The sequence below is a fragment of the Magallana gigas genome, chromosome 6 (assembly GCF_963853765.1).
Source record: "Magallana gigas chromosome 6, xbMagGiga1.1, whole genome shotgun sequence".
NCBI lineage: Eukaryota > Metazoa > Mollusca > Bivalvia > Ostreida > Ostreidae > Magallana > Magallana gigas.
This window is the reverse complement of record NC_088858.1, coordinates 20,728,688-20,744,228: the sequence shown is the minus strand read 5'-3', so window position 1 is coordinate 20,744,228 and position 15,541 is coordinate 20,728,688. Positions and strand designations below refer to the sequence as shown.

Here is a 15,541-nt window from a genome sequence, read left to right as displayed (position 1 = left end):
CATCTGACATCTAAATTTTTGAAAATTTGGGGTTACTTTGAGAAGATTTACATCTCTGACTGGGTTATGTGGTCTCTAGACTTGGAGAGCTGTATATCCGAGGTTCATAAAAATTATATTAATTAACTGAAAAAATTTCAAAATAAATATAGCTTTCCAAATTTATACATCTTTCAGATTCACATTTCACACATAAATATGCATAAGCATGGATATAATACATAGGGTAGTTGCAGATTTATAGCTTTAAAAAAAATTGTCTGTTTCTAATATTTCCCCTTCTGAACTACCTGCGACAATTTCAGAAAAGTAAAGTGTTTGTACCCAGGCAGAGGATAACTAATAAAAAAAGAAAAACCAAGTCTATATCATTTTCCTGTTTACTTCAGGATTATTTTGAAATTCATACATTGTTAAATAATACAAATTTAAACATGTATTCATTAACCAAGTTTTAGGTGTAAAAATATACTTTTATATTGCAATATAGATAGTATTACATATATTAACCAACACACAAATAATTTGCTACATATGCAAGTTGATTGACTCTGGCCAACATTTCAAGAATGTAAATATGTGGAATGAAAAAGTACTCTCTCTTGATATGTTATAATTTGTTCAAAGCATTAGTGTACACATTTGGAATGCCTTTTTTTTGTTCAGTTCTCTTATCACAGCCAAGAACAATCAAATCTATGTGCATGCCATTTTATGCATGGTTTATAGGGCAATGAATACCAGTACATTTTCCTAGTACTCGTACTTAAAGCTCGTTGCATATGAAATCTTTAATCTAAACATTCCTATAGAAGAAGTAGAAAACAACTCAACAATCCAATTCTGGAACCATGATTTCTCTGTATAGCCTACTTGCTAGTCATTTTAACCCGCCCTTTTCCCCTTAAAAAAAAATAACATAAATAATAATCTAAAAATGTTAATCCATGTATACATGAAAGACAAATTCATTGACATATACATGGTAACTGGAATGTGGAGTTCATACAAAGAAAACAAATTCAATTTAAACTACCTTTAAGTTACAACAATCAAATAAGGAACAAATTTTTGCTGCAGCCAAGATGAAAATTAAAAGCAGATTTAATCACTGTTACAGTAAACTATTGTTCTGATTTTTTATGAAATTATTTCATTTTTGCTGTATAACACTGATAAAATGGTGTATTTTTACCCTTAAATTCATATTAATTATCATCAAAACAAGTATGTAAAAGATAAAAAGGCCTCCTTAATCCTGGTATAGATAATAAACTTATTACATGTACATATACATGGGAAGACACAATTTGTAACTTATCAAATACTCTAAACAATTCATATATATATATAAAACAAAGAATGAAGTGATAATTCATTTGCATAAATTTTCCCAATAAAAGTAAGCAGAGATTTCTGTTAATCTGAATTTCAGATGTTTTTTTAGTATTTTTCCAAAGGGAAAATAACACATACCGATACCCTATGTTGAAAGTGAACTAGATGAACTTAAAGTGTACACCATTATGCTAAATAAACTTTTGTTCCAAATGTGTAAAAAATACATTTCAATGGATCTTTCATAAAACTGAAAACTTGCTTAATTAATATATTTAACAAACCCAGCACCTTTGCTTCATTGGGATATAAACAACCAATTAAAAAATCTTCAAACACTTAAATTAATCACCTTCTCAGTCCATTTACTGTATATGTTTACAACCAAGCATACAATAAAAAACTGTTGTACAAAATATGGTATTAAAACGGTCAGTGTATGAAAATATATAAAGCATGGGGGAATGAGTATGAGTTTGCAATAGTTTCCTGAGTTTATTGCGATTCTGAACAACCTTGGATTGTCCCGTCTAATATAGTACATCACTTGAACAAACTAAATATTCTTAAATTGATCATCAATAAAAATTCTATAATGAATTGTTATACCAGTACATAACACTCAAAATTCGTGTAGTCTGAAGTATGATGGAAAAAAAAATCATCTATTTGCAAAACTCTAAAATTTTACATCAATAAAATAACTGAGATTAGAAAATTTAAAATTTAAAAAAAAAAAGAACTTTTCCATGGCAAGCATTTCCGAAGTTGAAACATCTCTTTTAAACAGAGAATAATTCACTTCCCCCATTTAATGTCCCTCCAACACAAAAAAGTGGCGCAGCTCCCTCTGGTCGTCACACTTGAGAATCTTGTTTGGTACATTAAGTTTGGTAGTATTCTCCTAGTTTCCATCAGCAGTATTCCTCCATGCTGCGCAACTCTATGATGTTGTATAAAGCTTGTTGGACATCTGGGTCCATGTGCCCCTGAAAACAAAATAAAACTTATTGTTTAACTTTTTCGGCAGGAATTTCTTTAAAAGGAAAAGCTCCTTTGCTAACTCCTACTTTGTTTCAAACAGAAACAAATTAATTTACCTTGAGGGAAATTACTACAAAACTGTGTATAAAATACATTATTTTCTGAAAAACTCATCAACAAGATATCTGTGTTCCAATGATGCTCACTAGTGATACCTCTCTGCTCTGATGTGAAAATACAAAATGATCGATGTCTGATTGGTAGAAAAATAAATCCAACCATTAACGTGCCTAAACAATAATTGTTTCAAAATTTCAAGCATCTGCGATAATAGTTGCCGAGAATAATGCGACAGATATTTGTTACAGACAGACAGCAAACATACTAGGGTAAAACAGTTTACCACCATCCCCCTGGAAGCGGGGGTATAATAATTAAAGAACCAATATCTTTGAGAAAAGAAAGTTGTGTTCCTCTAAACTTAGCTGCTTTACCCCAATTTTTATTGCATTTTTGTTTTTGCTTCGATAAAATCTGATGTTCAATTTGGAAAATAAAGAGGACAGTTTCACCATCATGTACAATTCTTAGAGAAAAACAGGCTCTGTGTCACCAGCATGTCAACTCAAATCCTTAAACGACAAGTCAGGCCCCAGCCTCACCAACTTTCCTCAAGTCAATACTCAGCCTCTAGTATGAATATTGACCTCAAATTTATGCACTTTTCTATTAAGGATTTGAGTTGAGGACTGAGTTGAGTGATTTGAAAATTTTGGTGACGGTGGGGCCAGAATACATAAAATTGAAGTAAAACCTCAGCTTTGAGGCTGAAAATTTGTAGCTGCAGGTCTGTACCTCCCGGTCTGAAAAAAATCGAATGGATGACCTCAGAGCTACAATGCCGCCTACTGTATAAAAATTGTGTATTTGTAGCGCACAAGAACATGAACTAGTTCAGGACTGATTAAACTTATTTAAACGCAAATTCTGTGGTAAAAATTAGTACCATTAAATTCTTCATGCAATTTACTACTGATATCATCTCTTTACTTGACTCAGACTTTCTACGGAACATGCTATCGATCTCGGAAAATGAGGTATGTTAAATTCACATCGAGATCGGGAGTCATTATTTTTACATGTAAACAAACTGCACCACTTCTCTTCACGAGGCTGGTGATGGTGCTTTAACGACTATCAGAGGCGAGTTTGAGTTGAAAACTGAAATCAGATAGATGACTAGCATATTGCCTGACCGGTTTCTACACGATGGTCTGCTTACCTGTACAGCACTGATCAGGTGAGTTCTGTAAGTGTTAATGACGTCCATGTGGTGGCGATCAGTTTCCTAAAAAAAAAATTGGCAAAATCAATTACTGGTACACCACTCTAACAAAGAACACGTTAATTAATCACCTACTATGATATTATTTCTCATCAATTTATCAAACATAATCAATCTAAAATGATTCCTGAATACAGCTTTCTTAAAGCAGATATGGAAGTGGACTGATTAAAAATGATTACACAAATTCTGTTAGATATATAATCTGTACATTATTATTAGACATTTTGTGTGTGAAATGTGCAGTTTACACATCAGAGTTGAGTTCAAGACGGGCTGCTTTTTAAATTCATGTCTTAACTAGTACATGTATTCAGTGGTTATAGCAAGTTTATAATTTATGTTTATACATCGACAAGGAGTCAACCTAAAATCTTGATGACATTTTAACATTCTGATTGCACTGCTTAACAAATTTAACTGATATCCAAATCTTTTTTACTTTAGTGATTCTAAATGTAAATTTTACTAGACTAGTTTTCAAAAATTCTAGTACTAATTTCTCTTATTTAATAAGTGCTAGGTTCAGATCGAATTGGGGTTAAACAGTGGTCAAATCTGAACAGTCCAAGAAAAATTTGGTAAACATTTGATCAGAGGATGTTACCGCTGAGTAAATAGAGTATATTAATTAATCACAAAAACTGACTTAACGAGGGACCAGAAAGACAGTTTGACTTTGCGACTCTTGACTGTTCACTCTTTAACTTTAAGAATGTGCCTATTATCCAGATCTAATTAACCCCAATCATTATAAACGTTCAGAAGCAAAAAATTACTAATATTGTAATATAAACAAACATGTTCAAATGAATATAATTAATCTTTGGCAGCATGACAAATTATGATAATGTTGCTAATGTACACAAAATGTCCTGCTAAATGAATGAAATTTTATCAATGTTTGAGGCAGATAAAATAGCTACACAAATGAAAACAGAAGAGATGATATTTTAAAAATGCATCCTCTAAGAAGTACATTTTTTTTTCATCATTCCAGGAATGCAACCGTGCAAAACAAAGCCACAAATCGATGAAGACAACAGAAAATGCACTCACTCACAAACAAATAAACAACAACAAAAAAATAACAGAATGTTCTAAAAATGATTAAAAAATATACTTCTAAAGCCACTTCACTGAACAGAGATATTCAAAATAAAAATAAAAATGCAAAAGATTTAGTTTCTTCCATGTTACAATATTAACTGCTTGTTGACTTTTATGATAAAGAGATCTGAAGCTCGATATTGACAAAAAAAAAAAATTCAGTCTAAAATCTTGGATATGATTATAAATATATACAAAATTTTCTTCTTCTTCTTAAACAAAAGCTGTGGATATTAGTGACCTAATTAACTGTGCTCCAAACAGGATGTTAGGAGAAGAAATCTTTGAAGCAGGGTGACATTAGAAGCGCAACACAAGATCCAGATTAAAATGGCAGCCAATCAGTCAAAATAGGATTACCTGAACGCCCCCTTGTGGTAAAAATGGCTCACTGAATGCCTGTAAAAATGGGAGAGAAAAAAAAAGCCAGCCAGCTTGGCAGTGTCCAGAAGCATGTGTGGGGGCCATGATACAATGGGACACAAAGATGCAAGAAAGTACACAGATGCAAGAAATGTCCACCGTCACATGCAATTTGATGCTCTGCTATCATTTCACACACAACTATTCTATCTTACACTGAACACAATTGGAACCGTAATAATGAACCGATTTATATATAAAACACCCTCAACACAAGACTAGATAAAATAAATATCATTTCGACAACCATAGACATTAAAAATTATCCACCGGGGCCTGAACTGTCAAAGGACTACGACTCTCTCAGTCACGACTTAAAAGGATTTGGATTTCAGAGTAATATTATTCTCTCTTAGAGATTAGAAACCTACAGCGAGTTGTTGTTGGAGACGGGCGACTTGGACTTGGAGCGACTTGATCTGCTTCTCTTTGTCTGCTGCCGAGGGGTCGGATTGCACATGGTTGTTGGCTGCCGTTTCTTTCTGTAGTCGTTCCTTGGTGCTGGACAGCTCTTTCTGAACCTTCGAATTCTCCTCCTCCAGAAGAGCATTACTCTTGGATAGCTCCTTGATTGTCATTTCTAGCTGCTCCTTCTCGTAGGACAGGATTTCATATTCTTGCTGCAACTGTTCTTTCTCCTCCTGCAAGATGGGGTTACGCTGCTCCACTTGAACACTGGCTGTCTGGACTTCCAAGAACTCCTGTTCCAGTTTGTCCTTATCCTGGAGCAGTTCAGAATAATCCTGCTCCAGCTGGTTATAGTCCTGCTGCAGAGTTTCATGATTCTGAGTGAGCTGGTCAAACTCGTTCTGAGCGTCCTCGAAGTCTGCCTGTATTTGGTCCTGTTCTTTCTGCAGGATCTGGTTTTGTTCCTGAAGGTTCTGAACTTCCTCCAACACCACATCGTGGTCATGTTTCAGACGCTCATTCTCAGCTTGTAATTCCTCATTCTCCGTCTTGAGCTTGTCTCTCTCTTCCATGACTTTAGCCATCTCACTGGCTTTCCCAGAAACGTTTGTAGCACTGAGCTTCCTCTCTAAGTCCTCCTTTTCGTCCGACACTTCCTTTAACTTTGTTTGGAGCTTTTCCAGCTCATTAACAAGCTTCTCCAAGTCATCATGCATGGCATTGCCATCTGACAAAAGAAACTCATTTTCCTTCACAATTTCTTCCTTCTCTTGCATAAGTTTCTCAAACTCCTCGAACTGCTGGTCTTTCTCCATCAACAACTGGTCATACATATCCTGAAGGTTGTCCCCTGCTTGCACTAGTTTGTCGTATGTGTCTCTTAGGTTTTCTAAATCCTGTTTAAGGGTGTCACGCTCCTCTGCCAGTTTCTCGTTTTCCTCCGAAAGTTCTTGAACTACATCTGTGTCTGGACTTCCTTCCAAGCCTTCAACCCCATTTACCATTCCCTGCTAAAATAAGTACAGTGTAACTGGATTAAAACAAACTAAAAATAACATCTTCCATCACTTTCTCTTTTGTTCCTCTATGGAAATTGAAGGAACATAACGTTAAAGCAAGTCAACTTTGCTATCACTGAACTTACTGTCAATTTAAAAAACAAACGGCACATCACTGCACATAAAGCTAATACAATACCAATGTTACAGGTATTAGGTTGTGTACAAAGCCTAGTCACCTTTTTCAATTTCTCCTCCTTCTTGTTCTCTTCTGCTCTCATCTTCTTCAAAACTTCAGCTTGCTGACTTAGCTAAAACACACAATATAAAACATAGACTACAGAACATATACAGTTCAATAGCATAGATTGGTTCAAATTTTTGTTGTTTAATATTCCCATCCAAAAAATTAACTATTTGATTCTCAGACCAAAAATTTAAAATCATTAATATAACAGACATGTTTTTTATTTTCATTGCATGATTAGCAAAGATTATTAACTTTATTTTCATATTCTAACTTGATATATTCCCCTTTTTAATATGGCAATAAAATTAAGCAATGCTGCAGCATTTGAACAAGAATACACATGATTTTTGTTGGCCTATCCTTGCAGCATAATGCATCAATAAGAGTGTAAAGTACCAATCAGACCCAACCTAACACCAGAGTCAACCCCAACTAAACCCTGGGTTTACTTTTTGGGTTTACTTTCTGAAAATTTGTGTCCACTTGGGGTTTACTTTGGGTCCACTAGGGGTTTATTTGAGTTTACTCACGGTTTGCTTTTGGGGTCCTCTTTAAACTTTGAAATGTGAAGCAGACCTGTGTTTTATCTTATCATATTACTGCCTGTAATATCACCCCTTGTATATTCCAAATACACATGCAGCATCTGCCTTAGGGGTCTACTTTTGATTGGGGTTTACTCTCAGGGTTTACTTTGGGTTTACTCTAGGTTTACTCTGGGTCCACTCTAGTAAATCCAGAGTAAACCCTGAAAGTACACCCATGGTTTAGTCTGGGTTTACTTTCTGTTAAGTTGGGTCTGATCGGTACTGTACAGAATGAGTGATATCAGTGTTAGACTGACCACTTGATCAGACAGGGCCTTGTTTTCCTCCTCCAGCGCGTCGACCCGTTCCTGCATCTCCTCCAGCTCCACCTTTAACTGTGACACCTGATCCAGAGACTCGTCCTCCACAGAGTCGTTCACGCTGTTTGTCTGTGGTTTCTCCTCTTCCTAGAAAATTTCAAAATATTCCTTTCACAAAAAATGTACTTTTTGTTTCAATCATCCAGCAGTTAAAAAGAAAAGATATTCAGCAAATTCTGGTGTGTAAAATTTTTTTATAAGTTCTGTAAGAAACATGTTAGTGTAATAAATACAATAACAATGGGTACGTCAATTGACATGCTTTTTCCTTTGGACCATGCTTTCAGTCACTGGCAAAATAAATAACAAGTGTGTACATGGTATGAGTATCAAATACTGTGATGATTGATGGCTTATTAGTAGTAGTAGTAGACTGGCAGAAAAGAATAAATTAACAGTGATATAATACTTCTGTCTATTGTTCATCTACCGGTACATCGCTCATACTTCAGGCACCCGCGGCCATAAAAGTTTAACGAGCTCACATTTGATCTCAGTCTAACTTTTTCCATTACTTTTTCATTTTGTAAAAGTGAGACGAGATCAAAGGTGAGCTTGTCTAACTTTTATTGTCCCGGGGGCCAGGTTTTAGAATTTTTTTGTTATACCGTAGTTCATTTACTACTACATGTAGTTGTTTCGATCCTAGTAGTAAGCCATATTCATAACCCACCCCTACAATTATATGCCAATTAAGTTATAAAGCAAGAGAGAGACCTAACACAATCTTGCTCTAAAAATATGCCCAATTGAGAAAAGAGTGAAATAAATCTCATCCAAGCCTTACATAAAAAATTAGTAAGAAAGAAATAAATTGAGGGAAACAAAAACTCAAAGAATGCATCAATGCCAATACATCAGAACTAAACAACTCATGCCGTCGACTTTTGTGCATCATAAATGAACAGTTTTAGAGGTGTTCTTTCAATATAAAAATCAATCATGCAATACCCCAATTTTTTTCTCTAATCACCATGTCTTCTGCAAAGTCTTCTGAAAAGCAATCATTTCATGGTTTCAGTGGACAAATTTTGATTTTGTTAAAATTATTTCACAACCCATATATGTTGAGAAGAAAATAAACTCTGAACACAATTGTTTACTCTCTTGTACTTCCAAGAAGAGAATAGTAAAACAGTACAGTAGACCAACTTTTATTTGCGGCGACACTACTTCGTAATTTATTGGATATAAATTGTTTTGCAATGACTAATTTTCGCGAATAAGCCGCATCTAGATCCATGCTGATATTACAATACGACAAGGGCTGGTTCGTGGCTAGAAATTTTCATGACAATGAGGCTCTCGTGGACCTCGTGAAATTTTCTTGTTCGCGAATAAATGTAGGTTTATAGTATTTGCAGTCCCCATATGGAAACACAACAGGATTAACAACATAAGATATTAGGGGATCTTGTAAACATATTTTAAGGTGCAGATGTCTGTTAAAACTCTTCATCTATTTGACACCTACCTCTTTCAGCAAAATTTATTCATTTAAGACCTAATAGGAAACATCACTGAGAAATGGTATCATCCAAACAGTTTGGAACTCCTCTACAAACCTTTTGGTTTTTCTGCTGCTCCAGTTCTTGTTCAAGGGTATAAATCTTGCTCCTTAGCATTGCTATTGTTTGCTTGTCTTCTGTCTTAGGTTTCCTTTCTATAAACATAAATCACATGAGTATTCAACTTGGAATATTCTTATATTTTTGGGTACATAAAGATAGTTGATAATACATGTATATACATTTTTTTCTTCTTTGAAATTTTTTTTGGAAAATATTGTCCTAAAAATCCTGATAATTGATATTTTTCCTATTTTTCTGTGTACCTAGGGTGTCAAAAAGTTCTTCCTCATTATCATTCCAAGTGTCGGCTGTGTTTCCACTGTCTTCCTTGTTAGCACCCTGAAATAATAGTAAGTAATCCTCATAACCATCCAATTCAAACTTGCATCAATGTTTCACAATGATATTTCCCTCTTCCCCACATACACATCTACAAATGGTATACTATACTAATTCAACAACTTGTAGCTGTTTTTTATTGACTAAATCTCTCCAGTTATTCCTGGTCGTGATTTATCTACAGGGAAAGCTTTGACCCCAAACAAGTTGATCAAATTTGCAGCAATAAGTTTTAAAATGATATACCCCATCATATACATGCATTTACATTTACCATTTCCACCGCTCTAACCTGTTTTTCATTGGCCGAGAGTCTCTCCTGTAATTCCTGGTTCTTCTCTTTTTCTACAGACAATGCATCCTCAAGTATTTCAATCTGCAACCGATTATTTCAGATACATTTTCTAATTACCTTTACAGTTTGTAATAATATAAAAAATAAGATTTTGACTCCTCACAAAATATAAATTATCAAAAAGCATTTCTAAAAACCAATCAATTTTTTAATTTTCAAATAGCATTTATGAAATTTTTGTTTTAATTAATGCATTTGTTCAAAGGAACATTTGTATTTCAAATATTTATCATTTACTTAAAATTATTGTCTAAAAAAAAACTTACTTGTTCTTGCATCTTCTCAAGTTTATCATTTGCAGGCTAGAAAAGAAACGAAGTGCATTGCAATTTATACTCATATTAAGAAATATTCCTTTATTATGCATTTAAAATCTACAAACAATATAAATCATTGGGGAAGCCAATATATGTAATTAACAGATAGTTTACTGATGTATTCAAATTAAAATATGATGCTCATACCCACAGATGATAAAAATTCTTTATTTAATTTGACCTCCCTTATAAAGGGGATAAGGTCATAAAACCAATAATATTTACATTTTCCAGTGTGTTTGCCTGTGATAACACTACGTATCGATTTTGTCTGTACTATATAACCCATAACTTCAAATGACATATAATTGGGGCGCCAGCAGGGTTTGCTTATTTATAATTAAACATTTAATCGTACAATGGCTTAAAAGTGTATAAATATGAGTAATAAGGAATCATTCTTTGAATATTATGAGGTGATAATTTCGGTCGGGGCGTGATCAAATCTATCATAAAGCCCTTCAGACTTCATTGGATTTGATCACACCCCAACCAAAATTATCACCTCATAATACTTAAAGAATGATTCCTTATTCCTTAATTCCTTACAAGTATATTAGATTCCTTTTGCTCCAGTTGATTTCTGAGTTGAGCAACTTCATCTTGTAACTTTCTGTTCTGAAGAGTTAACTTGTTTAAGTCCTCATTCAGTTGTTCATGTTCTTCTTCTAATTCCTAAAAAATAAAATTAAATGAAGTTCCAATCAAATTATCTTAATATTAATAAAATGTATTAAAAGTGAATCGTCTAGATTTAGTGCATAACACTTACAAACAAAGGATGCTAGCTATAATACGGGTATTCAGATTCAACTTACCAGTAGGTAAAAAGGAAATAAGGACAGGGATATTTTAAAAACATAAAAGTACATGCATTTGAAAGCAAACATTTTTTAAATTTAGGATTTTTTTTCTTCAAATGAGTTTTCATAGGGGAATTAATTTCATTTCACATAATAAACAAATGGATAAATTAATTAATAAGGTAATTGGAAAGGGAAATCATGATTCACAAAAAGTCTCAGCATAGGAAATAAACAACACCCTGAATTGCTATTTTCAGAAAGAAAAAAAAATTAGAATGTCATAAATTTTTTTTTGGGCAGTTACAAATTTTGCTGAAGAATTAAGCTGTGTCAAAATAAGACAAACTGAACAAGTCTGTCCTTGTGATTTTCACTTCTAAATCAAAAACGAAAGAAAATATTAAAAGAGTGTAAGCCAAACATGAGATTGAAGTGCCAAAATTTTCGCCATCTGCATGTTAAAATGGATATTACTGCAATAAATGTGTACATTAATTTACTTAGCAGTAACTACTTTCAAACAATAAAAGATTGGTTTAAAAACTTAAAGCATTATAAACTTTTGCTGAACAATACAAATTATCATATTAAGCACCTCAGAAATAAGATCAAGGGACAAAATCAATGTACCCTGTGAAAAGAATCGACCTAATGTTAAAAATGATTTTATAAAATCTATTGCTAAATGCAAACAAAAATCATCAAAATAGCTCAATCTTTACTTTCTAGCTCTATAGTGTAACACAACCTTTTTCCTTAGTACAGAATATTCATGTACATAAAATCTAACTTAACATGACTTTCACAAAGAAAAGTATTAAAAAAATCCTTTTCAGTTTCTTTAATGGCATAAATACCATAGTTTCTGAGCATCATAACAAATCTGGCAAATAAAAAGAGCCCTTTCGATTTCCTTGCAATGAAATCATATGAAGTCATTAAAAATAAAGGCTAAAATAATCTAAACATACACAAAACAATTTGAACATGAAAACTACCAATATATGGTTCCCTTCTTTTTTTTTTTACTGACAATGAGATGACCCCCAATGATAAGTGAGGAAAGGGAACAGATTGTGTGCCAGCACCCATGCAGACTGTCACGCCAGGCCAGTAGAATATCTGGGGGGATGGTAGAAATTCGCTAGCTTATCTTACCTGTGTACTACATGCCTTTGAAACAAGAAAATTAACACAAAACAAGATAAAAACTGAAAATGTTTCTATGTTTTCATAAATGCTGAAAAAAATGCACATGCATAATGTAAATAACAAGTTTTTAGGAAATTCTCAACAAGTTTCTTGATTGTAACAGTAAAGTCAAACAAATACAAAAATAAAACAAAAAAAGCAAAAAAAAAAAAAAAAGACAAAAACAAACTAATGAAAAAAAAAATATGATGTTTTAAAATTCAATAAAATATCTACAAAACCAAACAAACATACAAACAAAACTATTGTCTTACATTTTAACAACCATTTCCCATTAGACTATTTTAAATAAAATATCCCCCCAAACCAGTCTGTTCTGTGCACACTGTATCTGAACAATTCATTGCCATTACTGGTGTTTCAAAGTCGGATTACAATGTAAATGCTTTACAATTTCAAATACAAGTGTATGTCAAAGAGGGCTGGGTAAGAATATTTGTGGACCAATGATTTACAAATCTCTTTATATATAGTTCTATCCATTTGTTGGTTCTTATTCTAACGCCCACAACCCCAACCCCAAATTTTCCCCCTCATGCTAAGCTACAAATGAACATTGACACAGATTTTTCTTTAAAATTCATTCAAACACAAAATCAGCCCCTTCTTTACAAATCTACTTCTGATTTCAACATTATCCACCCAACCCCCAAATGCAAAGCTATAAATGGGATGTTGACACAGACTTTACATTAAAATTTGACTCTGCACAGAACAGACTGTCATTTATTCTGTGAATTATCCCCACAGCCCCAGCAGTACCCTGTGGTCATGCAGTACCTTGTAGGCCTCCATTGCCCTCTGTTGCTGAAGTTGCTGCTGCTGTTGCTCAGATGAGCTCTGTGTCGAAGAACTGGCCACTGACAGGGTCTTCAGCTACAACAGATCAAGCTCTTACATATAACATCATAACATCAAGCTTTTAAACACCATGGTTTCATCAATATTCATTGAACACAACATTTCCTGAATTTAGTTGCAGAGTTGATCCAAAAAAATTAAAAGGTCATTAAAGTACAATTTCTGATGGTACATATTCTATTCATAAGATCATTGGCTTTAAATTCATTTATCCTCGAACTGTGATTATAACTTAATTTACCAAAACTTATGCCCAAAAATAAAAACTCCAGCATACACCAATCTTGGAGACAATCAAGTGCACATTCCAAACTCGATATTGATTTTTTTTTTTTTCCCCTTCACTTAAAAGGTTTCCTCTTTCATTTAATCTACAGTCATGCATATATTTTCTTATCAGTTTAATACCATACTTTCAATGCATGTCATTTCAGAACAAATCATTCATCTGTTGACTAAATCTCCTTTTTTGTACAGTTGTTACCAATTACCATGCAGAACTGTGTCCTTACAGTAATGATTAGTGTGTATGTAATGATTGAATGTATTTTTGTTAAAAATTTTCTTTGCATACTGTAGATTCCTTATTTTATATGAGTACTTAATTCTGCAATTCAACTGTTTTGCATCAAATAGCGAGAATATAAAATCGCGAACGCCAAATTTTTATCACAATTCCAAATAGTTTACATCTGTCCGAAAAATAATAGCGAGATTTCAAAATCTGCAAGATATGCTTCTCGCGATTTTACGCGGATAATAATTCCTCACAATTAATTAAGAATTTACAGTAGTAAACTCACTGATGATTCCTCTTCGACCACGTTCCTGTGTTCTAGTTTGGGGGAGGGTTTTGGGGAGGGTTCCTGTACAAACTCGACCACATCAGCCTGTAAAAAACATTGGTAGAAACTGAGTATGACAAACTCTGTTTACTGTAAACATATCACATTTGGCTGTGTATTCTTTCCAGCGTTTTTCGCGAAAAGCTGCTTTAGCTAAATCATAAGGATCATGTACATCATTAAATGTCATTACTATAAGAATAAGCACATTCAGAAATATGCTAATTCAAATCCACGATAACTTGTTATAAAATCTTTTTCTTCCAAATATCGAACATGGTAAATATAATACACTTACAGTAGTTAATTGGCATCATTTCAATAAATATTTAAGTAATAATGTACTCTCACATGAATTTAATTACACATTATTTTTCACCTGCAGTTCCAATGATTTTTTTTTTTGGAGGTACATGTATTATGATAAATGTTTTGTGTACCCTTCTAAGTGCTGGTATATATATAAACTAAGAAAGAGGGGCAGTCTGATTAAAATTAACCCCATCACCCATTTCATTAAGAACCCGTTCATTTAATAATTGTTTTGTAGTGTATATTCAATGATAAGACTGCCTGTTTAATAAAGTGGCCATGCATTTATGAAGTTGACCACAAATTCAATAAAGTGACCATGCATTTATCCGGTTGACCACACATGTAATGCAGTGGGCTCCCATTACCTGGTCTGGGTGCACCATTTCATCTGCGACGACATTATATCCACCCTCGGCCCCTTGCATTGGTTTCGATTTACCTGAAATACAAAATTACTCCACTAGACAACAGTGCAAGTATGATATATTGGTGGATTATGGATGTCAGTATTCATTTCATCAAAGTGACTTTCTTTGAGTCAATTTATAGTGCACAAAGGAGAAAAATAAAAAAAAATGCCCATGAGCTACAAGTATCAATATTCAAGAAATGTTAACAAGAATTATAAATGACATTAATGTAATACAGATTACCAATATCATTTTGTAAGTCCCAAGAGGCCCTAGTGGGGGCTTTTTCAAAGATTCTTTTGATCTCATTATGGCCTTCATCCATTGCATAGTCCAATGCTTTCCGACCTAGGAAAAAAAAATCATTATCAGTTCATGATCTAAAGGGTCATGTTTCTACATCCCAAGAATGCAAAAAAATTAATAAATCTTTTGAATTCCCAAAATTAATTGAGATAACTTGGGTTTATCGGTTTGTTAACATCATGCTGAACACTGACTGAAATTCATTATAAACCCTCACTACTTAATTAATAAATAATCAATTAAAAAAAAAAACTTTTATTTTTTCCAAATGCATTTCATAAACTTAATCACAAATTGGTCCATTGTTGTCTACATCAGTTTAAATAAATAAATATCACAATTTTTTCCCTTGATCACCTCCCCCCCCCCCCCCCCCCCCTCAAAAATTGATAAATCAATATCTTTATGTTTATGGAACTAATATAAGGATTAGGATTCCAA

At 33.4% G+C, this 15,541-nt stretch overlaps 1 protein-coding gene across 3 annotated transcripts in view; it reads right to left on the bottom strand.

The window, feature by feature from the left end:
- Positions 1-368: 368 nt before the first annotated feature.
- LOC105346911 (ankycorbin) overlaps positions 369-15,541 on the bottom strand; it is a 28,847-nt gene continuing 13,674 nt past the window's right edge. The window contains exons 9-23 of one of the 3 annotated variants that reach the window (XM_011455684.4): positions 15,038-15,142; positions 14,750-14,823; positions 14,028-14,114; positions 13,144-13,239; positions 12,310-12,324; positions 10,895-11,020; positions 10,295-10,330; positions 9,966-10,049; positions 9,598-9,673; positions 9,329-9,426; positions 7,701-7,850; positions 6,846-6,917; positions 5,572-6,618; positions 3,605-3,670; positions 369-2,327 (exon numbers count right to left, since the gene is read on the bottom strand). In XM_011455684.4, coding sequence (XP_011453986.3) covers positions 2,253-2,327; positions 3,605-3,670; positions 5,572-6,618; positions 6,846-6,917; positions 7,701-7,850; positions 9,329-9,426; positions 9,598-9,673; positions 9,966-10,049; positions 10,295-10,330; positions 10,895-11,020; positions 12,310-12,324; positions 13,144-13,239; positions 14,028-14,114; positions 14,750-14,823; positions 15,038-15,142 — 2,207 coding nt within the window. In that variant the 3' untranslated portion in view covers positions 369-2,252. The remainder of the gene's footprint in view (positions 2,328-3,604; positions 3,671-5,571; positions 6,619-6,845; positions 6,918-7,700; positions 7,851-9,328; positions 9,427-9,597; positions 9,674-9,965; positions 10,050-10,294; positions 10,331-10,894; positions 11,021-12,309; positions 12,325-13,143; positions 13,240-14,027; positions 14,115-14,749; positions 14,824-15,037; positions 15,143-15,541) is intronic. The other 2 variants (XM_011455686.4, XM_011455687.4) reach the window with 2 other exon arrangements.